The 27550-nt window shown below is 37.4% G+C and overlaps 1 protein-coding gene across 2 annotated transcripts; it reads right to left on the bottom strand.

Annotated features, from left to right (window-relative positions):
• Window positions 1-572: 572 nt before the first annotated feature.
• On the bottom strand, window positions 573-27069 carry LOC127657804 (sorting nexin-27-like). Of its 2 annotated transcripts, none has more exons than XM_052146719.1 (13): window positions 26390-27069; window positions 18735-18966; window positions 18425-18617; window positions 18221-18285; window positions 11373-11477; window positions 11041-11119; window positions 4753-4916; window positions 4576-4665; window positions 4306-4455; window positions 3905-4033; window positions 3763-3822; window positions 3625-3687; window positions 573-3521 (listed from the first exon to the last, which is right to left on the bottom strand). In XM_052146719.1, exons 1-13 carry the CDS (start codon window positions 26713-26715, stop codon window positions 3477-3479), a joined length of 1701 nt encoding a protein of 566 aa, XP_052002679.1. In that variant the 5' UTR covers window positions 26716-27069; the 3' UTR covers window positions 573-3476. The 2 variants fall into 2 exon arrangements, with proteins under 2 accessions (XP_052002679.1, XP_052002678.1); XM_052146718.1 differs by having other exon boundaries at window positions 3639-3687; window positions 26390-27068.
• Window positions 27070-27550: the final 481 nt, after the last annotated feature.

Below are 27550 nucleotides of genomic sequence, written 5' to 3'. Positions count from 1 at the left end.
TGTGTCGTCCCACTTTTGGTTTGTTTGGCTTCCCATAGGTCGGTGCTGCTGGCACGATTGGGTATATCGTATTGGATCCCCATATTACTTATCTAGGGGACTTCCTTTCACATATGTGTAATGCGTGACTTAATATTCTTTTGATTTTAGAGGTAGTATCTCACTTTACAATTCCCTATTAAAATTAACATAAATGTCAATGATGAGATCTTGAAAATATATTGTGTTGCTAAAGTGATTCAGCTGATATGACCTATTCTACAACCTGTTAAACAGGATTGAAGCTCTGATGCTCACGCTGCTAATAGAGTGCCAAAACTCATCTTGTGTTTCAGGTCCCATTTGTTCTTTAATTGTTAAGTGCCTGATAAAATACCTAGGGTTAATGTCAGTGACATACTGACCCACAGAAAGCAATACTACTGTTACTAATCCCTTTCACAATTTATAAGGCTGTTCAATTATTTCTGTGTTGGCACCTCTTGCCCACATCCTTTGGATGAACTGTACCTTCTGTCAGGCTGAACCTTCCTGAGAAGCCAGCAAGAAGTCACACACCATAGTTGAGTCAATAAGTCAATTTATTTAAAAGAATATGTTAAATTTTATTATACTGCTATGACCAAACATTTTTCTTGTACACAAAATTATGTCCATGTCAACTACGTTTCTAGATCAAAACCTCCTAGTATACGGTTTGTCTTGCTTTTGGTTTTATTTGCAGTATGCTCCCTACATTGCTTTTTTCAGTTTACACTACTCCTTGGAGTTGCTTTGTAAATGCTTTTTGTTCCTTATTTGAAAAGATTACCCAAAAACTCACACAGCTGAAAATACTGTACACAGAGATATTTGTATAATAAATTAAAATTTCAGTCAAAGAGAGAGAAAGAACACAACCAGAGCAAACAAACAGAGAGAGAATGAAAGAGAAGAGCTGAAAATGAGAGAGGGGAAGAGACACACACAAAAGTCTTATCTAAAAGTCTATGATAAGGTATCATTTTAACAAGATCAAAGAGAGATATGAACCATGTGCTTAAGCCGAGGCTTTGCAAGATTCTGTGAAATCCCATGATAACCCATGATAACCAGCATATAATTGTTATCTAAGACAGCTGTGGCTCCAACAGAACACAAATCCTCAGGTCATTCAATTCACATCGCTTGCTCGCTTGGTTTGTCTATGAATGCGACGACTCAGAAATTCATCAGAAGGTTCATGGAACAATACAGGACAGAAATGGCATGCAGTCAGTCTTTAACACACAGACATTGGCTCACACATACATCGTTTAAAAAGTGCAAATCATGTCATGACTGGTCTGGAGTGACAGGTTTGTATGCACACTACAATAAGTAAAATGGAAAAGTAAAACAAACAGATAAATTACATCAAAGGCAGATGGCATCAGGTGCAGTCAGAGCCATCTACTGATCGATGAGGGCATGACAGCCCAAAACTCAAACCAACCAGTCCAACATTCACTCACACAGACACACACATAACTAATCTGTATTTCCTATTCAGTACTTCACATTCATAACACTGTTAAAACAAATCAAGTAATTTAAAAGGAATTGTTCACCCAAAAATGAAAATTCTCTCATACTCAATCTTATGCCATCCCAGATGTGTATGCTTTTCTTTCATCTGCTGAACTCAGAATTAAGATTTTTAGAAGAATTTCTCAGCTCTTTAGGCTCATACAATGCAAGTTGTTTGAAGCTCCAAAAATCACATAAGTCAGCATAAATGTAATCCATATGACTCCAGTGGTTAAATCCATGTCATCAGAAGCAATATTATAGGTGTGGGTGAGAAACGGATAAATATTTAAGTCCTTTTTTACTATAAATTCTCCTAAATGCCCAGTCAATCTCCACTTTAACTTTCACATTCTTCTTCTTGTGTTTTTGGTGATTCATATTCTTTGTGCATATCGCCTCCTACTGGGCAGGGAGAAGATTTTCTAGCATAAAAAAAAAAAGAGACTTAAATATTGATCTGTTTCTCACTCACACCTTTCCTATCACTTCTGAAAATATGGATTCAAACACTGGAGTCATATGGATTACTTTTATGACGCTTTTATGTGCTTTTTGGAGTGTCAAAAGTTTGGCACACTTCCACTTGCATTGTATAGACATACAGAGCTGAGATATTGTTCTAAAAATCCTATTTTATGTTCTGCAGAAGAAAGAAAGTCATAAACAACTGAAAACGATGAGAATTTTTTCATTTTTGGGTGAACTATCTCTAAGTGCAGAGAAAGCACCCACATAGAGCACTGGTACAGATAATTAGTGGGCAAAGGCCAGGCCAATATGGAATCTACCCCCGCGTAACTCAGCAGAAAGCTCAGATGAATTCCAAAGCCCATTATTCCACGTTCAATGACCCATAAGCTCAACTTATTCCCCACCCCTTGCATGTTCGTTTATTAAATATTTTGGCCATTTTGATCATGCTTTTAGCTACCAAGAACACTACCCATACTGCAGAATTCCACAGATATTTGCCCCCCAAATCAGTTCTAAAAATTTCATTGGGCCTGGCAATGGCTAATGCAATCAAATACTGCTTTAGAGAATAAAAGACAGATGAGAGAACAAAAAAATTAAATAAAACCTCAGTTCAGCAATAGGGCTGACAATCTGTACAAACATACTACCAACATAATGGCAATAGTGAGGTAACACAAATTAGTGTGAAAAAACATGGAAAGTATTGATCCGTCTCTCTTGCCCTCTTTTTAAATAGGTTGAAAAAGTACATTTTCTCTTTCCCTCTCTCACTCTGATTGTCCAAGTGAAAAATCTAGCAATTTATTTTTTAATTGATACATTCTGAGAGCATCTTTGCCCGCACAGGTGTATGAACATGTGTTAGTGTCAGTATGATGCCTTAGTTCCACTACTGAGGTTTCCATGTTTTTAAATAAACACACTCCTGTCTCTCCGTTTTAACCACTTTTCCAAGGAAAACTGTCTCTTAAACTCAAGTTTGTAAACACTTCTGAAAAAGTAACCAGTCTGAAGACCTTGTCTTGTGACCAGCCACACAATGTAAAATTAGTCACCTGGACCAATTGCAATGCTGGTGCCATGTCAATGACCAGGATGTGTTCATCTGAAGTTATGAATGGCATATGTCATTCAACCAAACAATTCCTTTCTCCAGGTGCATTAGCCAGATCAGTCCAGTCCAATTAATTGATGTGATGGCAAAAATCTTTAAAAGTTTACTTATTTTCTTCACTGTCCTGTGGTTGTGTAATTTCCTGCTTTATATCTTCTTATTTCTCAGCCTTGGATTTGAAGAAGAGTACTTAAGAATGTGTTGTAGATTAAGCGTTGTATGTGACTGGTTTGAAATACTGTAGTTCTTATTTGGGCCTGTGTATGCAGCTATAAGTGTTTGTGTATATGCGTATGCGTGTACTTGAGGACTCAAGAGGAGATGATCTCTTCGTTCATGTGCCTCCATCCCTTCTGTGTCTCAACATTTGGAAGATATTCTGTGCAAAAGAGAAGCATTTCAGGGCACACATTCTGGATTGTGACATTAACATCTACAAAGCAAAAAAAAAATAAAAGGCAGGCAGGCAGGCAGAGCCTTACCTTACTGCACATACCATCTTTACTGCAGTTTTTATTGTCCTTGTCTGTGGCCTCCTCTTCAACCTGAACATATACACAGATCAATACACAGACCAATAGAGAAAACACACTAACTCAATTCTTAATAAAGTAGCTCACCTCTTTTCTCCATTTGAGCTCACAGAAGACTCTCTCGAAGCACTCATGCATGTAGTTGAACTAGAAAATAGAAGACATTTTTAGCTCACAAAGACAAATGCAGCATGCAAGATCTTTTTAACTGCAAGTGTATGGGACTCACATATGGAGTGAAGATTTTGACCCAGCGAGGCTTTTTCTCCCCTCGCGCATACTCAAAACAGAAAGCCATTCCCTCTTCATCCGTGTCCCATCTCTGCATTTCTGACCATTCAAACGCAATCACCTGATTCTTTATTGACAGAGAGGCATTTATTAGACATTAATGTGTTTAGTTATTTTGAGGGGACAGCAATTTCTTCAGTGTTGTCACATGAAAAGACAATCAAATATTTACAAAAATGTGAGGGGTGTACTCACTTTTGTGAGATACTGTATACGAGTAAATTATAGTGGTACCAACAGCTTCATCGGAAGCCATGACAGCAAGCAAGTCATGCTCTCAGGAAGTAAGATAAATAGTAAAGAAATAACTTTTCACTCCTTAAAAGCAAACATATTCACCTCTAGAGTACCATCCTCAGTGCATGCATGGAGTTTAAAGTGGTGGATGCTTATCGCAGTGATGACGTGACCTTTCCTACGCGAGTCACAGGAGCAGTGAGGGAAAGTGATCTCATTGTAGCCCTCACATGTCCTCAGAATACTTAAATACTACAGAGGGAAAATGGACAGGGAACATTGCTTCATTAGGATTTTCCTAACAGTCAATCACTTTTAAAGACTGGTATTGTTCATTTGGGGATCGTGTATCTACACGGTTTTGAGACTAACCATGGTCATTTTCCTCTGTTCAGTAAGCTTTTGGAGCTGGTAGGATTTCTCTCCCACTTTGATGAATCCCTTTTTCACATCATTTAAAGCCTGAGAAAGAAGACAGAAAACATCAAGCACTAATACAAAGTAAAATAAACAGTCTTTCACACACACATACTGTATACAAGCACAGACCTGGTGGAAGCAATAATTGATGGCCAGCTTGTTGTCATTGAGCAGAATCTCCTCCTCTGTAGTGAAGAGCCATTTGCGGAGCGTGAGGCAGGTGCCTGGGATGGCAGATGTGTAATTCTGCACATAGAGCTTATGAGGGAACTCATTAGGGGCCAGCTTGCGTGCTGAAAGAGAGTGTGAGAGATATACAGGTATAAGCAGGGAGAGACAGTGACAGAGAAAAAGTGTAAAAGATGAATATGAAAACAGAAACTGGTGAAACTGGTGAGTCCAAAGTAGAAAGCAAAAATTGAGTCACCAGTCTGTTCAGATAGGGTGGCAGATAGTAGTGCAAAACAATGCTAAATGCAAATAATAGCAAAAGAAATAGGCTTACATTTTTTTTGAAAATGTTCCTTTTTTATTGCGGAGGTAAAAGGCTGTATGTTATTTTGTTACAAAAGCAAATAACAGTTTTGTCCAGCATTTATCTCAGTATACACTGAGCATTGACCTGATCACAGGACTCTGCTGCTAGCATGCTTATTTCAAACATGCTGGTCAAACATATTCAGCTCTCAAAATCATGCATTAAATACAATACTAAACAAATACTTGAGACTTTCACAAAAAACCCTAAATACCAGAGTATGTGAGCGGAGTGGAAGCACAGCAAGGAGCGGGTTTTTTTTTCTCAGAGCATCGTTGTTCTCTAACTCCAAGAGCGCTCCATCATGAGCACCACACATGTTAACGGCCCATAATGCTGCAAGAATTCACTATGTGTTAAGCAGTGTTAAACACTATTGGCATGAAAGAAAGATTGAATTTCTGATATCATGGAAAGAATGTGATTTAAAAAACAACTGTATATTGAAAAGGAGTGACGGCAAAGAAAAAACACTAGTGGGGAGGTGACTGCCATGACCAAATGTTTGTTGCGGAAGGCATGTGTCAGAAAACACAGTAAGGTATTCCATTCACATGTGGAAAGAAAATCTTAAGGTCAGCAATACATATCTCTCTCTCCTATTAAATATTTTAATATATTAGGCACAAATGTTGCCATGGAGTGAACACGGAGCGGGTTTCTCTTATCAGTGAGTGGGGAGTGGGAATTGGACAACCCGGAGAGGAGCTGGAGCAGAGTGATTATAGAATGCTTTGAGCGTGGAGGGAAAATTGTTGCTGCTCCACTCACATACGCTGTTAAATAATAACAGCTGGGAACTATAACAAATTTTAACAAAACCATAAAAACTTGGATGGGCCTTTGAATATTTTAGCATTAATTACAGCCACACACACACACACACAGACACACGAAATCCACACACAAGTAGAGGCAAACACATACTGGCCATGCACACTTAGCCTTCATAAAGTGACTGGATAAGAAGATTAGCAAACAAAGAGGCTTGTAAAAATCAACAGCTGCGAGTTCCTAAACCCCATTACAAACACAGAGGAGGGAGAGTGAAGGACACTGTGAATGCACTGTGTATGTGTTGAGGGAGATCTGAGGTTTTGATAACCTCTGGTAAGTGTATATGCGATGTGCATATACACATATGATTAATAAAGTAAAAAACATCACAGCCACAAATGACAAAACATAGATTCTACACAACATAGTTTGTATTTGGGGAGAAACAGTTCCCAGAAAGAAAAAAACAGGACTCAACACAAACAAGAGATTCAAAAAACTAAATCTGGTATTGTTCAAAGTTATTCAAAACAATATATAAAGGTGCTCTTGAATGAGGAAATAATAATCCAAAAAGAAACATTTTATAGAATAGATTTTTCAGGTTTAAATGAAGAAATTGACTTCAGTCCTTAATTCTCTCTCTCTTTATTGTGACATCATTTACTATGATAGAAGTACCTAGATATACTCCACCTAGTGGATTTCTGACACTAAATTACACTGTGTTACAATTTATTTTTTTGGTTCCTGGGTAATAAGTGTTATTTCCTAATTGCTTATAAAGAAAATGGCACAAACTTTGCTTTTGTGACCAGGGCAGAGATATTTTGAAATTTCCAATGAGAAAACACTAATTTCTTCACTTTTCGTTCACATAAAGTCCGAAAAAACACATCATATGAATCCAAATTAACATGTATTTATACTAAAGTAATACAAAAATAACTTCAAAAGATTTAGAAGCAAGTAGTTTTTTAAGATTTACGATTTATACTGTAAGTCACTTTCACGAATCAGCCCCCAAATGTAGTCTCCCATCATGTTCTCGTTATACTGTCATTGGGAACAGCGTTCAATTCCAGTACATCCTGATGGAAGTGCTGGCCTTGCTCCTCTGAGTACACTCCATGTTCTCCTTAAATTGATCAAGATAAGCATCAAGGATATGGACTTTGAGGGATTCAGAGGTGGAGCTGAGGAGAGAAACCATACTACCCCAACCAAAAAGACCTCAACGACTTAATTAGAGATCTTGGTCTCACCAAGTCCAATGCCGAGCTTTGGACATCTAGGCTCAAGCAGTGGAACTTGTTGGATGAAAGTGTGCAAGTCTCTTCATTAACAACTCATCCTGGAGCCTCAAAGTCGTGAATTATCGTAAATCTCGAAAAACTACTCACTTCTAAATCTTTTGTAGACATTTTTGTATTACTTTAATATAAAAACATGTTAATTTGGATTCATATGTTGTTTTTTTCTGACTTTATGTGAACAAAAATACATTGCAAAATATCACTGTCCTGGTCACAAATGCAAAGTTTTGCCATTTTCTATACTTCTGAGGCATAAGCAATTAGGAAATAACACTTTCTACCCAGGAACAAAAATTGTGCTACATAGTGTTATGCGTGTTAGTGATTTCTTCTGAGCAGCTGTACCCAATTTATGAAGTGAGAGTCTTTTCTTAAGACATTTTTTAGTGTTGTAGGCTGCACCCTGAAGAAGGCATTTTTGCCGATATGCGTAGGTTTGCAGCCATCTTTTTTTAACTGTTATTGTTATAGCCATTGACAATAAAGGCTTTTATACTATACTTCTGATCTGGAAGTGTGCCACTGTGAGAGAGTTTTGGGCCAGTTGACAGAACTGTCACTTGCAAACTCATGCCAGTGCTGCTGTCTCAATACATCTTACGCTCGTTGATCTTGCACATGTGTTTTTATGCCTTGAAAACTTTGAACATTGTATTGAAAACTGTTGATTTAAACATGTTACCAAGGTAATGTAATCTACAGTAGCTACTATCTGGCTGAAATACAGTACGTCTTCATGCACAGTTATCGAGCTACAGCGGTTTTTGGTGCAATCAGCTTACAATCTTCCTTTGTTTATCCAAGTATACATGAAACAATGTGCAATCGAATATTTGAAGACAATTACAGCAGGTAAATACATGATGCACATAGGATTGCCAACTTTCTACCAGCCAAATACAGAACAGAGGTGCCAGGGAGTATCACATTTCTTTCAATCTTTACTTTTAATAAACAGTATATTTTGCTATGAAAACAAAGTTTTATGAATGAGTATTTTTCATTCCACTTAGTTTTTTATGTAATACAATAAGCATTATTCTGTAATACAATAAGAATTATTCAAGTTGTGTTTTAACTAAACATATGCTGTACTGTACTATTGTATTAAAAGTACCACAGTTTTCCTCACCATCATTTTGCTCATCATCAAGTCTCTCTCTTCCAGAACAAGCACTGACATATGCAATGCAATGATAAGTATAAGAATATGATGCCCTACCTAATAAGTAAGCCCCCTAAGCAGCTGCAGAGGGTCCCATGACCACCAGGAGCCCCCCATCCACAGGTTCATTATAGCCAAATAATTATTTACACTAAGCCTAAATAGCACTCGCCTGACAGCCCAGCTATATGCACGCCAATAGACGGATGTCAAATATTTTACATTATCATTAAAGAAAAGTAAGAGAGACATAAATATGTACATTTGACACTTGTATGTCTAAGAACTGTTGTAGCAACATTAGAATAGCAGCTGGCTTTCAGTGCGGGCAAACAGATTTTGACAATTTCACTCATCTCCCTATATTCATCCCATGAAAGCGATGACAGACAGTGGCTGTAGGCTGTTGGAGAGCCATTTATTTAAAATAAAAATTAACACACAATATGTAAAACCTATTTCTAGGGGGAGTTTGATATAACTGAACATAATTTGTTATCGGGGCGATCGTGGGGCTCACTGAAGTATGAGCAGTGTAGAGAAAGGTTTGGTTTAGGTCGGAAGGGGGCAGTCGGCCAGTCAAACTTTTTCTGGTTCGGGACGCATAGGTGGCACCTTTATTCAGAGGCTCGGCATCTCATGGGCCAGCGGAGAATGAGGGTCTCAAAAAATGTTTCGTCCTGCTGTCAGTGATGCATTTAAATTCAGGGTGCAATTAGCATGTGCCACTATTTTATGGAGGCCCAAACCTGCAAAACTAATAAATAAATAAATGTAATAATAAAAAAATAAAAATGTATAAATGTCTTGATAAAACAAATATAATTAGTTTTTAATTACATTCCTGAATTTATTATTGTTTGACTTTATTCCTTTATTATTTTCTATATTTATTTTTAACTTTTTTGTTATTTATTCATTTATTTTGCATTGTTTTTTATTAATGTGTATATTTATTTTTTATATTTATTTATTCCCACATATATTTATTTCCATATTTATATATTCCCATATATATTTATTTATTTATTTATACATGTATTTATTTTTACTTTTCTGTGTGCAACATGGAAATGAGGGAGGCGGTCCTTGCGTAGCTCCAGTGCATCATTGGTTGAGAGCTCAATAGTACTTATCGGAAGCAAATAAGATGGACGTCTCACCTTAGCATCCTCTGACTCGCACAGATTTAGAATATGCAGGGAAACGTTTTGCAGAGAGTCTAACAATCCAGGATGTGCTTTGACATTCATACCAGCCTACAGTTCTCCTAAACCATCAATAAGCACCTCTACTCTAAATGAAACAGTCATTTGATGCGTGGTTATCGACTTCACTCGCCAAGTTGCGCAACTCTCTAGATATATGTGAAGCGTCAGCTATAGATTTGTTTTTATTGCAGAACTTATATATACACACATACATACATAAACGATCAGGGAAATTAAGCATGGTTGTATCTTTTACAATGAACAATCATAACAACAAGAAGTTATATACACAGAAAAAAAAGAAAAGCATAAGGTTAAATCATATAATTTATGAAACTTGCTCATTTTGTGGTTTTGTTGAAGAAACAGCTAACCATTTATTTTGTGATTGTAGTATAACCAATGAATCTTGGATTGACTTAAGCTCTTATGTTTTTAGCCCCACAAATAGCTGTAGTTTCACATGGCTATGACCTATAGTCACATCAAAACAAGTCAAGAGTAATTGAGCACACGCTTCAATCTACGATAAACCAATTGTAAGCAGGACCAGCCAACATAATTATCATACAAGAGACAGTAAATGTAAGAATAAATATAAAAATAAATACATGTGGGAATATTTAAATATGGAAATACATACAGGTGGGTATAAATAAATATAAAAATAAAATGAATGCATAAATAAATGATAACAAAAAATTTAAAGAATAAAAAATGTTTTAAAGAATACAAATAAAAAGGAAAAGAAAAGTCTCCAAAAATAAATTCAGGAATAACTTTCATTAAAAACGAATTATATTTGTTTTATCAAGAAATTCATTCATTTATTTATTTTCTTATTATTACAATTATTTATGTATTTATTTATTATTTTTTGCAGGTTTTGTCCTCCATACTATTTACAATTTAAATAGTTTAATTTTATTCAATTACACAGTCACACAGAATAACACAGAATTTTTTTTGTACTTCTGAGGCAGTTATACATGTGCTAATAATCTACAGTTAATAGTTTAGCACTTTTTAGCTTCATACTTTTGAATAAATGTACTAGTTTATTTGCAGTTTAAACTTGCCTAGTTAATGATGTTGGGTGTATTTGGTTAGATGTATCTTTGCTTAGGGTCCCTAAAATGCTTGGGCTGCCCCTGGCCATATCACGAAAAGATGTGTTTATATTTCAAGCAAGATTTGTTGACATTCTGATCTATAATTTTTAACACTGACAATTGTATGTGAATATGACTCAAATGCAAACAAATACTGAAACTTTCTCAGCTGTTTGGGTGTGGGATGCCAATATATGGGACAAACTGTTTTATATATATATATATATATATATATATATAAATATATATATAAAAATAATAATAATTACCGGAGTAACACTAAAAGAGAAAATCTTACCAAAAGAGTGGTTAATGACTTCAAACAGAGCAAAATAACTAGCAGTAATAATGTCCATCCCAATCTTTGTTACTACAGCCTGCGAGAAAGAGAGAGAGAGAGAGATTTGCATATTAAAACTTGTTCAATACAGAATTTGTTCCTTAGAGTGCATTATGCAAGTAGAAAGTACAACAGTTCGCCTGAAATGCAAAAGCATTTTCCTAACTGTAAATACCATTATAAGCTTTGATAATGGAGAACCTCAGCAGTCTGCCATTCTTATCAGTTTAAGCACAGTGCAAGGGGTGTTGATGCACTTGATACAAAGTGTTGCATGTTAAATTCATTACCTGGTAGACCTGGTCTGTTGTGCAATTCTTCCGCACCCAGACAGTAACTGTCGTTTTATCTGGCATGGCTATCCTCAGTTCCACATCAGAAACACCATTATAGTTCTAGAAGAAATGAGCGAGAGACCTAAAAATCTTGTCCAGATATTTAGAACAGGCTGCTTCTCCACTCTTTGCATAAGAAGCACTTTCACAAGGTACAAACTCTGCAATCACAACCTAGCAATAAAACCTGCAAATGAGTACAAAAAGAGCAACATTGCTGAAGTATACTCTGGTGGCCAAAAGTTTGGAATAATGCACAGATTTTGTGGTTACGGAAGGAAATTGTTACTTTAATTCACCAAAGTGGATTCAACTGATCACAAAGCATAGTCAGGACATTACTGATGTAAAAAACAGCAACATCACTATTTGAAAAAAAAAAAGTAATTTTTGATTAAATCTAGACAGGCCCCATTTCCAGCAGCCATCACTCCAACATCTTATCCTGGAGTAATCATGCTAAATTGATCATTTGATACTAGAAAATCACTTGCTATTATGTGGGAGCTCACATTATATCAAACACTGCTGAAAGCTATTTGATTCGTTAAATGAAACTTAACATTGTCTTTGTGTTTGTTTATGAGTTGCCAAAGTATACAATAGACTGGCATGTCTTAACACTAGAACTACCACGGCAGTCATTTAAATTTTGCAATGTAATAACCTTGTTGAAATAAAACCCTTATAACCATAGGACCATGACTTTTCATAAAAACATTGTTATTTTATTAAAGTACATTTGTTTAAAAAAAAAAACGAGTTCTGAGTGTTTCTAACTTGAATGGCCATAACGGTCATTTTGACCGCACGCATTTCAGCGTTTGCTACGTAAAGGAACAAAGAGCACTGTTTACCACGTAGGTGCTGAGAAGTGACAATGCAAAGCTCACAGTCTATCAGTGCAAAAGAAGGAAAGCCCTGTCCACACAGCTGTTGCCATCACAAGTGGCCAAAAGGTTAAACCAGAGACAGTCACATACTACAACAGAACCATGTTTGGAGTAGATGTGCTAGATCAAATGGCAAGGAAATACTATGTGAAAAGCACCCACATGTAGATGGCCAGTGGCTGTGTTTTATAATATCCTTGACCTGGCTGCGATAAATGCTTCCATCATGATCAAGAAATGCACAAATGAGAGAATGTCACGGAGGAACTTCATAATGCGACTGGCAAATGAACTTCGCTACGGCCATATGAGAGCAAAAGTCACACAGCTGACGGTGCGAGGACCAAGGCAGGAGCAGCTGATAATGGAGAGGGGAAGGCAGTACCAAGTGCGGAGAAACCACAAGAAAAACAAAACTAAGGACACTTGTGACAAATGTCAAAAGGTAGTGTGTGGGAGCTGCACATAGAAGGTAGACAGTACATGTGTTGACTGTGAGTAATCGATCCACAAGCGTCAGTGAATGATGTGCAGTGTTTACCCCCAAAACAACCAGATGCCTTGTTCAAGTGAGCCCACTTTTAGGAGAATTCGTTCATATTGATTTTACAGCATAATATTTTCATTATAGTTTTACAGCATGATATTTTTGCTCACAGTAAAACAAATATTGCTTTCTAAATCAGTTAGTTTTCCCACAGCTTAGCGAATGTTCATATTCTTTATTAACCATTTTGGCCATTTTGGGTTAGGCCTATATGTGCTGTCCAAACATTTCCAATAACTCCAGAGCGTTGTAAAGTCCAAAAGTCAACATGTTTTGAAAAAAGATAGATGTAATAATTTCCAAAATTCACAACATGTTTTTATCTAACGAAATATTCTGCCTCAGTCCATGTTTGTTGGTGTTTAGACTTTCAAAAAATATTTCACTGTGGTGAAAAAACTTGCTGGACACAAAGCGAGGCATGCACCTTCCGGGGCAGTCTAGCAGCTAATATATATATATATAAATAAAATAAAAAAATATTCAGCTAATTAAAATGCATTAAATTCCTGTAGCAGAAGAGTTAATCATAAGACAAAACAAAAAGCGGCTTTAGAATACAATGTATTGTTTATTACCATATTATTGATCATAAGTCAATCATTGGCATACAGTTCACAGCAATCCATTACACAAGTGAATTTGTCAATCAGTTGGAGATTTATTATGAGGGCTTGTTTAAGGACCTGTCAATGTACACCTGCGTCAGACATTTTTTTATAGAAACAAGCCAGGGGTATACAATAATGCCAAGACATTATATTCATTACATAGTGCAATGGTTTTTAATGCTTTGGAGTTGTTGGAGGTACAAAGAGTATTTCAATAATATTTTAAGTCTTTACAAAAAAGTGCAAATAGGGGCTTTATAGACATAAATGTACACTTATGTATAAAAAAACTTTGCACGAAAAATGAATAGATTAATCAGATTAATATGTTTACTTATGTTATCAAAACTGTGAAAACCAAATAAAACGTCTTTATAAAGCAAATATAAAACTAGTTAAAATAGAGGTATGTACAAATAAACAACATTTTCTCCAAAATACTACTGCATGGACACATTCCCAAAAAAGGTGAGGGGCAGATTAATCTACAGTATTACTGATGGAGCAAAGTGGATCCATTTCAGGGAGCATGTTTTATAAATAAAGATTGACTAAAACATGTAAAAACGGTGTAACAGTTTAAAGGACACCTCCTTAACCTTGTTGGTAATTAAATATTTGTGAGGTAAAGACCATACGACTTGCGTCAGACATGCTTGTGTCGCGTCTCGGGTGTGTTGCGTCATAAAAGTAAAATGTTTAGGTCACTGTGTCAAGTTAAATACAGTTTAATACTCAAAATCTTTAAACACATCTTGAGATCCCTTGGTTCACACGTTTATGTTGTGTGTCCGCTGAAGAGTTGTTAATGTTTTGTTCACTGTATAAACTGTGCGTTGCTCACACAGCTGAAATTTCACTTACTGCCCTCTGGAGTAAACAGGTGGTACTACAAGCTTGAATCTCTCAGGAAAGCATTGCGATTAAATGCGTTAATTATTTTAACGTGTTATTTTTTGTAAAATTAATCAGATTTTTTTGGGTGATGACGTCATAAAATATGACGACAGACATTAGAAGCTTCATTCTAAAACCTCAATAGAAGTTTTGAATGTAAATATGACATGAAAAAAAATTACATTTGGTACAGTTTAGTATGAACGGTCAGAATGACCGCTATGGCCATATTGTCAAAAATGGCAAAAAAGAAACAGCTTTCTCAAGAAACTCATCAGAACACCAGTTTCATGTACAACAGTAAAGAGAAGACTCAGGGGTGCAGGCGTTATGTGAAGAATTGCAAAGAAAAAGCCACTTTTGAAACAGAAAAAAAAAGGTTAGAGTGAGCAAAGAAACACAGACATTGGACAACAGATAATTGGAAGAGTGTTATGGATCTTAATCCCATTGAGCTTGTGTGGGATCAGATAGACTGTAAGGTGTGTGAGAAGTGCACCGACAAGACAGGAAGTGTGGGGTGAAATGTTACCTGAGTATCTGGACAAACTGACAGCTAGAATGACCATTATCTGCAAAGCTATCATTGCTGCACGTGGAGGATTTTTTGATGAGAATACTTTTGAAGTAGTTTAAGAAGTTTAGTAATTTTTTCACGTTATTAATGTCCTGACTATACATTGTGATCAGTTGAATGCCACTTTGGTGAATAAAAGTACCAATTTCTTTCAATAAGAGCAAAATCTGTAAATTATTCTAAACTTTTGGCTGCCAGTGTACCTGTTTGGAAAAATGTTTACTTGCTAACTGCTTCATTTACATTTTCATAGTGGTAAACACTCGACTGTCCCAACTTTTGTTTTAAGCATGTTGCAATAATCTGATTTGCAATAAGTGTATATTTTTTAAAAAGAAAACAAGGTAAAACATAAAATAATGTCTTGTTGTAGTGCTTTCAATATAGCACAGGGTGAATAGAATTTTCCAATCACTTATTTTTGTTTTATTAGCATTTTCCATACAGTCCCAACTTTTTCGGAATCAGGGTCGTAGAAGTGATTTGGAAAACTGCTAATTACTGTTATTATGATTATCACACTTAATAAAATATGTAAATCCTCATTCATTGTGTTATTGGTTTACAATTTATTGTGTTATTTATTATAGGATGAAAAATGTAAATATACAAAATTAAAGGGTCAACCAAAGAAATCATATCAGCCATATCATGGTATTAATGTCTTCATACCTTTCTTGTGGACTACTAGCCTGAGAATATCCCAAATAGGAGTGGAACAAGTCAAAAATACAGAAATGTGTTTTACACAAGCGCACTCTCATTGTTTTGTGATACTCTTTAGTATGCTCTAATTCCAACACTGCGTGTGCAGATGATGTGCAGACATGTACAGGTTCGCAAGGCAACAAAAACTTGGCACACTGACATTCTGCACAAACTGTGCTAATGAAGAAATTTGCATCACTCGCAGAGCCAAAGTATACTTTACCCTTAAGCCTCCATCCTGAGACTGTTGCCTAATGCTATGGTCCAGAAACTGCTGTGACATATGGCTCTGAAGGTGGATGTGCATTGAAGCAGTAGCATAGGCAGAAACTTTTGGGTGGGCCAAGAGAAAATATCAATTGCAATTTGAAATATATAAAAAAAAAAAAAAAATTATTTAACTTTACTTTGTTTTAATGTTTCGCTAAGTGTTTCCAGCCAAGGGCGTATATAGGAAATTTAGCTAAAAAGTTAAAAACTAAAAGGTTTTCTTTAAGAATATTTAAAGATCAGCCAACAACATTTGTGTTTGAGTAGGCCCTAGAGTACATTAATCTTATTTTACATGCATAGCATATGGAACTTTAGGAGGCCTGAGAACAGATATTTTATACAATTACATGGCTCTCTGGAATACTCTATTCTGATTGGTCAATGGTGGTATCTAGCCGTCTGATATTTATCTGTAACAACCGCACATCCATGTATCAGACTGCTCATTTGTGAGCCATCTTTCCTGCTTCTCGGATCACTGTGCGTTCTCTAGAAGTAAGCTAATAAAATAATTTAAACTCAAATCAATGTTTCATGTGCATTTAGTTATTTATTTGGTAAGTCGTCTTGTAATAAGATATACAATGAGCAGTCAGATATTCATTAATTACAAAATAATCATCAACAGAACTGGGACTGGAGGTGGATTTTTGCTGTTCAGCGATTTCTTTCTTCTCACAGAATTACATAATTTCAATGCAATCAATACTTTGTCCATGAATTTATTCATTTAGTTAGTAGCGTCCTGATCACCCTGTCAGGATTTATTTTGCGATAACCAGCTGATTGTACATTATCCCTTACTTATATGGAGATTGGGTGGATTTACCAAAGAGATTTTTGAAAATGTAAAAACAGAATACACATTTTAGCAACAGAATGGGACATTTTTGGTCATTTTATTTCCTAGCCCAAATTGCTGTCACGTATTTAGACAGATAAAATCGACGGTTTAAAATGACAGAAATGGGTATTGTTGTCATATGTCTCCTCTATGGTTTACTGTCAATAACATGGCTTCTTTTTCTCTGATTGTGTCACTGTGGCGCAACTCTATTCTTGTTTAATTGCGGGAGAGATGATGCTGATGCAACAGTGAGGTAAGAGAGAAAAGTAGCTTATTTAGGCTTTCACAAGCTGCTTTTGATGCAATGAAAAGTTATACCTTTATATAAAGTTATATATTTTATATTTTTTAATAAAGTGGATGGAGTTGAGTTTCAGGAGTTTCGAGAGCATTTTAACATCCAAGGTTATTTATTTCAGCATTTTATGTCAACTCGATCTGGTTTTAACTTTCCTAGCAATTAGTTTCACATATTTTAAATTTGTTAAAAATATATTAGACTGTGAAAATAAAGTGGTTGGAGTCGCTGCACCATACGGGATGCCAGTCAATAGAACACGTGTCTGATCGTGATCAGGTGTGTAAATAGCTGTGTTATAATGGGAGCAATCTAGTTTTGTTTTTTGAGCTGCTGTTGTTTTGAAAGCCTTGATGCTGACATTATCCAGCCCAACAGCCTCTGATGTTAGTGGTTTGTGGTTCGATGCCAGCAAGCTTTTGGCTGTTGGTGGAAAAAGGGCATAAGACAATGACTGGGTGGGCCTGATTGCCAATGGGTAGCACCGGCCCACCCGTGGCTACACCAGTTACCTGAAGGCCTTTAAAACTACAATGTTTGACTGTTATAGATAGCTCAGTTATATATAGCTATAATGTGAAATGGGACACTCTGTTGCAGACTAATGTTCCTGATTATATGCAACAAGTCTCCTGGTCTTCACTGCAAAATTCTCAAGAGCGGTATGATGACGAGGCATGAAACAGATAAAGGCATGGAAAGTATAAAGAAGGATAGGACACATTTGACCATTTCTAAGATGCTAATGGCCATCTCAGCCTCAAGCATGCCTCTCAATGTCCAGGCATTGGCATTGCCTACAGTATGTTGATACTTCCCATCTCTGCTTCAATCATTCATGAACAGCATTATGTATTCAAAAACACCCAATGGTAATACTATGGGCAACTTTTGGACAGTCCTCAGTAGGAAGGCCAATACTAACCTGTTAGAATAGGTCTTTTACATGTGATATATTCTTTTCATTTAGATTAAACCATGGATCCCACCCTTTTTTAACCAATGGCCATTACTTTTTAATTTGTATAAATACATTTACTGCAAAGATTATCATGAATTATAGATCCATTTTAAACATTTTCCAGGTTATCCATGACCATGGGAACCCTGCTAAACATATATGTTACATTCACACAATGATAAGAGCCTTACCTCATCTGACTCTGACAAAAACTCCTGCATGACATCGCTCTCCCCAATTACCCGAACAGAACATACTGGTGAGATAAAAAAAAAGAAATAAATAGAGAGAGAGAGAGAGAGAGAGAGAGAGATCAGAATGTTGGGAAAACCTGCTAATAGCTAGTTTCTAGATTTTAATCTTATATTCCATCCTGTATCATCTTCTCCTCTTACCTTTCTCTAAGTATTCCTCCAGCCCTCGTCTGCGAGCGTCTAGCTGTTGTTCGGATAGGGAGAAAGGCCATTTCCCCGGCAGCTTGGGAAATGTAAAGTTTGCAAATTCTCTCTTCAGATTCTGATGCAAGATGGCAAACTCCCGATAGCGCTTAGAGCACAACTGCCTGCCTGCCATGTATACATTGTAGACCTGAACTCACAAGACAAAATCCTTTTTAAAAAAATAGTCTAGATTTTGCTTTCGAATCTGGGGGGGAAAATATGACAAAACTGCAGTGTAAGTAGCCACAGTAGGTGAAATACTCACTACAAACTTCTCCCCGTTCTGCTCCACATGTTTGTAGGTGGGCACAGAGATGGGCACGGCCTGCTTGTCGCTGTAGTCATAGCAGGATTGGGATGAGCCGTCGTCCCCAGGATCAAGGCTGTCGGTCTCTGTCTGAGGGACCGACAGGACAGCCAAGACCAGCTCTTTTTCACCGGCTCGGATGAGATCCACCACCTGTTTATGAGTGGCCCCTTCTACATTCACTCCATTCCTGCAGAAAATGAAGAAAGGGCAAAATGACAATGGGCTATTTAAGTATCTAGTTACAGAATTAAGCTAACATTCACAGCTGATACCTCAATCCAATGTGACATCAAATGCATTTTGCTATAAACTTTGTGTTTTCAGGAACTTTTAGAGGGTTAAGTTCAGATCAGATATATGTACTAATTCTAAGCTACTGCATAGGTGGAGTTCCTGGAGCTAATCTAAAGGTCAGGTTTTATTTCAACAAAGAATCTTACTCAAAGTCCCAAATCTTTTGCCATGATAACCTCAATATGACATCAAAATCATTGTACAAGTTGTTGACGCAGAGTAAGACAAACAGAAAGGTGCCATTCAGACTGTAATGTATGGTGAATTTTTAAAATTCGAAACAACAGTTTTCAATGAACTCAGAGACACTCTCAGTTAGCCAATCCAAGTGCATACGCAAATGCACAACAGCAACACTCAAAGAAAAGCTGAATCAACTGAATGCTCAAACTCTTCCTCATTTACTACATATGGCAGAATGGCACATGTTATGCAACTGAACCATAGTTATCAAAAGAGAAAATTGCCCATTGAACCATTTCAAACATGGCTCTAATCTACAGTGTGTCATCACACAGTCTCTCTTTTTTGACACTTCGATACAAGCGAGCAACGTGACCGGTTTCCAAACAGCCCCGGTCCAGAAGTACTTGCATGTTCTGGAAACTAGATCCTCCAGTCGTGTTTTTCACAACGTACAACACGCCATGTGCATATTACACTCCATACACTTTACAATGCATTCTACAGTACATTGACACATTTATAACATTGTAACACACAAGCTAGGAGCAGAGAGGAATTAAGCACGACCATGTTTAAATGCTCTCAAGAAAAGTTCTTCAAGGGTTTTTGCAGAAAGCTGCATTCCGACACGTCATGTAAACAAGAAAGCAGTTTTCCTTACTCTGTTTAATGGATTAAGAGAAAGCGGAGTAACACACCAAGTTTCTCAAGGAGAACGTGTCTTGTGTGGACATGTAAACAACAACGCATTTGCGACATTCTTACATGTTTTTGAAGTGCGCGCCTGTGTGTGCGTGGAACTAACTAACGTCATAGGATGCAGCCCAATAACAAGTCAACATAGCAGAAAAAATATATAAAAATAAATAAAAAAAAATCAGATACAGAAACTATACCAAAATATATATTTATACACCAATTTTAAATATCGACTGTCCCTCACGTTTACGTATATGCACTCAAATACATTGGGGGAATACTGGAGATTAAGAAGTAGTGTAGGAATGTTAATGATTAATTGATAACCAATTAACCATCATTAATAATTTGATCGTTGATTACTTAATTTCAGGACAAATGCCTTCCGTAATAATGCTTGCAGACTTTGATAAGGCTGTCTATAATGTCATCCACCGCTAGAGTGCGTTTGCATGCTGCATGTCATGACTTGTCAGAGAAGAAGAATCACAGATGAATCAGTGATTCAATCAGTGTTAGAGCGTTTCTAATTGAACATTATGTTTTGTAAGATAGAAAACACACCTGGATAGTGTGTTAAAGTACAACACGACAACAAGTTCTTTTGATCTGCTGGTCTCCTTTTTTCCATCCTAACCTACAAATTACGTCAGTGATTGCAGAGAAAGCAGATTCAGCTGACATCTCACAAGCACCAAAGAAAATGTAGACTATGTTATGTAGGCAACTGTGTTTATGCAGCGTGTTATGATTTCATTTCAAATAAAAATAATTTCAAATATCCAAAGGTCCAAAATATCCATCCACAAAGTGTAGTTTTAATGAATTTAAATACTTTATGTATTACGTTTTCTAATTCTTCCAAGTTATTACTAACGGTAATTAATTAATAGTAATTAAACAATTCACAAATTAATTCTAAACACAGCCTAAATGGGTTAAAAACACAGAACTAAGAATGTTTTAAAGAGGAAAATGCCAATACTTGCATTTCTTATGTGTACTTATGTTAACAGTAGCTAAAAATTTGACTTCAGAAAATATGATTCGTTGTGAGTTTCCATCCACTTGAGGGAGCCCACCGTGTCATGATATGGGGTGGCTGTGGCTCAGTTGGTAGAGTGGGTCGGCCACTAATCGCAGGGTTGGCGGCTTGAATCCCGGCCCACATGCCGAAGTATAATTGGGCAAGACACTGAACCCCAAGTTGCTCCCAATGGCAGGCTAGCACCTTGCATGGCAGCTCTGCCGCCATTGGTGTATGAATGTGTATATGAATGGGTGAATGTGTCACAGTGTAAAGCGCTTTGAATACCGTTAAGGTTAAAAAGGCGCTATACAAGTGCAGACCATTTACCATGATAGAGCATCTGAATGACCGCCTTGCTTTGGGAAGTTTTGTTTGCAGGACTGGAGCAAATGTACCTCGCCTTATTAAATGCATCCACAGACACAGCAGAATAAGTGTAATATCTGATATAATGGGGCTGAAATGGCTGCGATGACCACACGCCGCCAGTCTCCACATACCTGGGAGCGCCTGCTCTCAAAACTGTTCTGGCGGATTGTGAGGACCCACTTTATCGACCAGCTGTAGATTAAACACTTCCGAATTACAAGGGCATTGTTCAAAGAATTGTGGGCCAAGGTCGGACCTTTCGTTGGGCAAGTCACATCGCATGCTCATAACACATGCACGAATGGTAAAACCACATTAACGTTTAGCGAATAAACTGTTTCCATCACCTTAATGTGCATTTTAACTAATGCGAAACTCTACAAAATCCACCTCCTCATAGCGCATACAATTTTAAGTGAATTTAGAAAGTTTGTTTGTATTTACATTTACGCATTTGGCAGACGCTTTTATCCAAAGCGACTTACAGTGCACTTATTACAGGGACAATCCCCCCGGAGCAACCTGGAGTTAAGTGCCTTGCTCAAGGGCCCAACAGTGGCATCTTGGTGGTGCTGGGGCTTGAACCCCTGACCTTCTGGTCAGTAACCCTGCATATCAAGTTTGCATATCAAGCATTTCCATTCAGGATTTCTTATGCACAATTTCAAAATGTGCATAAAAATTGTTGGATGGAAACCAAGCTAGTATGCTACATGCACATTGTTTGGAGTCCTCCGCGTACGTAAAGAGATAGCAAACACAGTGCATTTAAACTGGAATGGCACTTCCCAGCCTTAAGCAGCCCTCTCGCATTAAACGGCTTTCTGGTGTATATGCAAACAAGCTCACTCTGCCATTTGGGGTGCACTACTTAATAATTTTATGGTTCTGCTGAAAAAGAGGAAACAAATCTGGAGAGGTACGTTAGCGCTGATGTAAGGGCACTGAAGAAGAGAAACTGCTTAAAGGGATATTGGACTTTAAGAAATGTATATACAATCATTATTTACTCACCTTCATCTCATTCCAAACCCGTATGACTTTCTTTCTTCCATGGAACACAAATGGAGATGTTAGGCAAATTGTTAGCCTCAGAAACCATTCACTTTCATTGTATCTCTTTTCCCATGCAATGAAAGTGAATGGTTACCTAAGAAAGTCATACAAGTTTGTAACAATATGAGGGTGAGTAAATGATGACTAATATGTACTTTTTTTGGTTAACTATCCATTTAAGGGAGAGTGTGTGCATGTCTTCTTTAGAGAGTGGCTGTGGGTTGTTTAAATATGCTTTGCAAAACTTTGCAGACTTTGCACATGGAAGTATTAACGTATGGTATAAGAAAAGGCACCACCACCAACAATACATCTACTGCACAGACAGGGTTAGAGGACTGTTTAAGACAGAAGTATGTACACTGTCTTCCTTTCTGTCCTGAGTTTACAGTGACTGCTGCTGAGCCCTGTCTCAATCAACACCACAAAACCAGTCGTCACCATGGCAACATACACCAGTATCAATGAGGTGCCCTGTGAATATTAACATGAAACTTGAACAGTACCAGTGCTGATCTGAAACACAATAATGTCAACAAGTAAGATATCCCAAAATCATTTACAAGAGAGATCACATTTAACGCAAACGTTCCCCTACAACAGACATACTGCATTTGCAATTCATACACAAGTCAATGGTTATATAATCTTGCTGCAAATATTTGAGATCTCCATGGTTATAAGTTGGATGTGCCAAACATTGAGGCAGTGTTTGAAAATAAAATAGAATACTGTTTGCACAAATGTCCATTGCGATTTATTTAGATTTTGACCCTGTATTGCACAGAGCAGTGCACAGTCAGCTACAGCAAGATGAGAAGGAATGAGAGAGCTTGTCTGTTCACGGTGCTGTATGTGACCTGAATCTGCAATGAAGATACATGTGTCCAAACACAAACCTCCTTTATCTGGTAGAAATGAAGTGGCCATTCACGCAGGGACATACACCAATGCATGTGACAGCCAGAGACACTGTGTGTGAATTGATATTTTGGAGTTAAGATCAGGAAGGCTGGGGTGGTTTTGCACGGGACGTGGTGGGCGACAGGCTTTGCTTGCGATCTTGCTGCTTCTCGTTTGTAGAGGCATTTTGCATTCACATGAGAAGCGTGCGAAATACGCCAGTAAAACTGCAATATGCAACCCACTGCTTCAGCTCAGTTAAGGCATCTATGAGGCGATTACTGTAAATATTGTTTTCGTTTTCATTAGTTATAGTATTGCACTTAAATAAAATTCCACTTATTTTTTTCATAAAATGTTTTATAACTATAAATATTTTAATAATCTATTTTTATATTAATGTAAAATTATAATATCAAGGCTAGTCAATGTAATTGTAAATATTGATGGTGTCTTGCCACCTGTCTCCACTCTCCACATTTGATGAATTCAGCATTTTTTTTAATGACTAAAGAAACTATTAGAAAGAAAATATTTTTCTAGAAGAAAATAAAATGGGAGGGCTACAAATGAACATTAAAAATCCATAAAACACTATGCCAATAACATGCTTGGGCAATTGTATTTTTTGTTTATCTAAAGTTGATGTTTCAGATGCCTGTTGCTGAAGAGAAAATTAAAGTATACGGCCCATGGCCCATTTGTGAACATTGTACAGTTGCCTATTTTCCAAAAATAAGCTATACATGTTTCCGTAGTCTATTTTCACCTGGTACGCTGACTTGTCCACTCGCAGCTTTTTATGAGGCTGTTTTCCTATTTATATAAAAGCTCAAAGAAACATTATATACAGTTGAAGTCATAAGTTTACATGTACTTAGGTTGAAATCAGTAAAACACATTTATAAGCCACTCCACATATTTCATATTAGCAAACTATAGTTTTGGCAAGCCATTTAGGACATCTAATTTGTGCATGACACAAGTAATTTTTCCAACAATTGTTTAGACAGATTGTTTCACTTTTTATTGACTATATCACAATTCCAGTGGGCCAGAAGTTAACTGTGCCTTTAAGCAGCTTGGAAAATTCCAGAAAATAATGTCAAGCCTTTAGGTGATTAGCTTCTGATAGGCTAACTGGAGTCAATTGGATGTGTACCTGTGGATGTATTTTAAGGCCTACCTTCAAACTCAGTGCCTCTTTGCTTGACATCATGGGAAAATCAAAAGAAATCAGCCAAGACCTCAGAAAGAAAATTGTGTCAACAAGTCTGGTTCATCCTTGGGGATTGACAATTTCCAAATGGCTGAAGGTACCACGTTCATCTGTACAAACAATAGTATGCAAGTATAAACACCATGGGACCACTCAGCCATCATACTGCTCAGGAAGGAGACACATTCTGTCTCCTAAAGATGAACGTAGTTTGGTGCGAAAAGCGCAAATCAATCCCAGAACAACAGCAAAGGACCTTGTGAAGATGCTGGAGGAAACAAGTATCTATATCCACAGTAAAACGAGTCCTATATCGACATAACATGAAAGGCTGCACAACAAGGAAGAAGCCACTGCTCCAAAACAGTGCACAACAAAGAGGCAGGTTTCAGGTGAACGAGCTTGGAAAGCAGCGCCGCTTCGATTGCCGCCTCCATTTTGCCACCTCTCTCCAATTGACTGTACGTGTCCACTGACGTGGAAGAAATCTGCTCACTGTCGCTCACAACTCTTCCACTTTGAGGCATGGTACAGCAAGTTTGTATTGTCTACGGATGTCTTTTCAATGATACAATACATACTACTACTGCTTCAACATATCGATCTATGGCAAAAATAGTAAGAATGGTATGGTAGTGTGCAGCTTCGAACTTAATCTGTGATACTTTCAATACAGGGTTAAAACAACAATTGTTTTCAGTACACAGTCAATATAATCATCATATATGTGTGCGATTACAGACAGAAAGACGCAAACTTTATTTCCACATGCCAAAAGTATGTAAACTGTGTTGATTTATTTCAGTTTTTGTTTACTCAGCTACAGTATTGCCACAATTAATGTGTGCAATATTAATTTGAAGTAAACGAATTATTTAAGCACTCAATCCATCAGTAAGTCTATCATTATCATCAGGTGTTGAAGCCATCATCACAGACTGAACTGAACATCGTGAACTGAAATCGCTTGCTCACCTTCGCTCAAAACGCGCCAGTGGACACGTTTCCACAAGAGCGTTTAAACGAAGGTAAGCGAGCGTTTTTAATTCATTCCTACGGAAGTCCCGCGCTAAGCTCGCAAAGTGGATTGTGGGATTGACAATGCCGCGGAGCAAGCTGTTCCCGATCATTGTGAGCAGCTTTCAGCGGATTTCTTCCGTGCCAGTGGAAACGCAGCCTGAAAATGAATATGGAAATGTAAACCCGCCTTGAAACTGCAGTCTGCATTTGTGAAAGCAAGCAAAGTCCATTAAATTTGCAAATCTGTGCCCTTGAAATCAGCCTAAAAAGACAGGTGCCAATAAACAGAGGTGTTTTCTTATTTTGCTAAAACTTCATAATGAAGATCATTGAAGGAGATTATATTATTGTAATACTAGATGATTTTTGGATGACAAACTGCATGTACTCCGATTATGAAACCGTCATATCCAAGTGCTTTCTGCATTTCTGGAAAAATATATATTTGCGAACGCCTTCGGCCATGTATACGTTATGAATTTGAAATATTCTGTATATTTCTTCATTGAAGAGATAATTTGTAGTGCTGCAGTGACATGCCTGGCTAACTTTCAGCTACTCAACCCACTTATTAGCCACGTTAGCAGCTGCACTGGATCACAGCATCATTTGTAGCTTCGAAACACTCAAGCGCCTGAAATATACAGTCGTATTTTGCCGTTGAGACGTTGCTGTCAAATAAAGGTTGATGGTGAAGGTGGACAACTGTCTAACGGTTAAACGGCTGCCTTCCGGGCAGCGGCTCGCGCACCTCACGCGCGTTGTGATGATGAAGTCTATAGTTAATCTAATATATATATATATATATATATATATATATATATATAAACTTACACTTCAAGAATACGGTCGCCCTTTGAGATTCCTGCTCGGTCTGCCGCGCCGCCCGGTAACACGGCGCTGACATGCTGCAGTGGAGCGTAAAGTTCACCGTTAATGCTCCTCAACTGCCCTCCTTCGCTCACTTGCCCGCGGACGTTGAAGCCGTAGCCCGAGTCCGACTTGACGATGCGGACCAGCCGAGGCCCGGAGGTGACCGTGGTGGCGACGTGCCCGCCGGCGCACGTCCCCGAGCTCATACCGGAGCCGTTACGAGCCGATGAGTGAAGCGTGGAAGGGGCAGCGGATCGAATGCCATCTCCTTCGACAACATCTGCCATCTTTATTTGAAGAAATCCTGCTTCTACGGCGGGCTCGGGTGCTGAAGTGCTACATGAGCTTATTGGCTGGCGGAGTGCGTCAGACTCCAGACTGGAAAGACTGACGCCGCCAAACCGCCCCTATCACGAGATTGCTGCACTTGTGTGCCTTGAAAGTTACTACTGTCACATAACAACAAACCCGAAGCAGTTACAATCATCTCCTGGCAAGGATGATGTTATGCAATGATTCAACATTTATCAGATATTTAATTGTGTAAAATATTAAATATTTGTTTTAATAAGGTGTGGAATTCAGGTAAACTTCCATCTGAAGCATGGGATTATTGTGCTTGTTGGAAAACCTGGGAAGGATCAGTTTAACCCAAATAACTATAGACATGTTGCTTTAATTGCTAATTTGTGTAAACTCGCGGAGAAAATTATTATATACAGGTTAAAATGTGTGCTTAAGTGTATGGAAAGTCTTATCACACCAAATTAGAGTGGATTTCGGACAGGTCGCTGTACCATTGTTGCTATGTTAGCCTATGTTTGGAATCAGACATTAAAAAAAGCACAAGCTGATAAAGAGACGGTGGTAGGTGAGCTCTTTGACATAGAAAATACATATGATATGTTATGGAAAGAATAACTTAAAAATATGGGAATTTGAGTGAAAATGTTTTACTGGGTTATGGATTTTTTATTAGAAAAATGGGACATGTTAGGATCATAATATTCCAAGTTTATACAAAACTCCTCAGGGAAGTGTTTGTAGTTCAGTTTATGTAATATAATGATAAATTATGTTTTAAATAATCTTAAAGTAGACATTGGAAGATCACTGTATGCT

This window comes from Xyrauchen texanus, chromosome 17 (assembly GCF_025860055.1).
Source record: "Xyrauchen texanus isolate HMW12.3.18 chromosome 17, RBS_HiC_50CHRs, whole genome shotgun sequence".
In the NCBI taxonomy this organism is placed as follows: Eukaryota; Metazoa; Chordata; class Actinopteri; order Cypriniformes; family Catostomidae; genus Xyrauchen; species Xyrauchen texanus.
The sequence above is the reverse complement of the archived record's forward strand: the minus strand, read 5'-3'. Positions and strand labels throughout refer to the sequence as shown.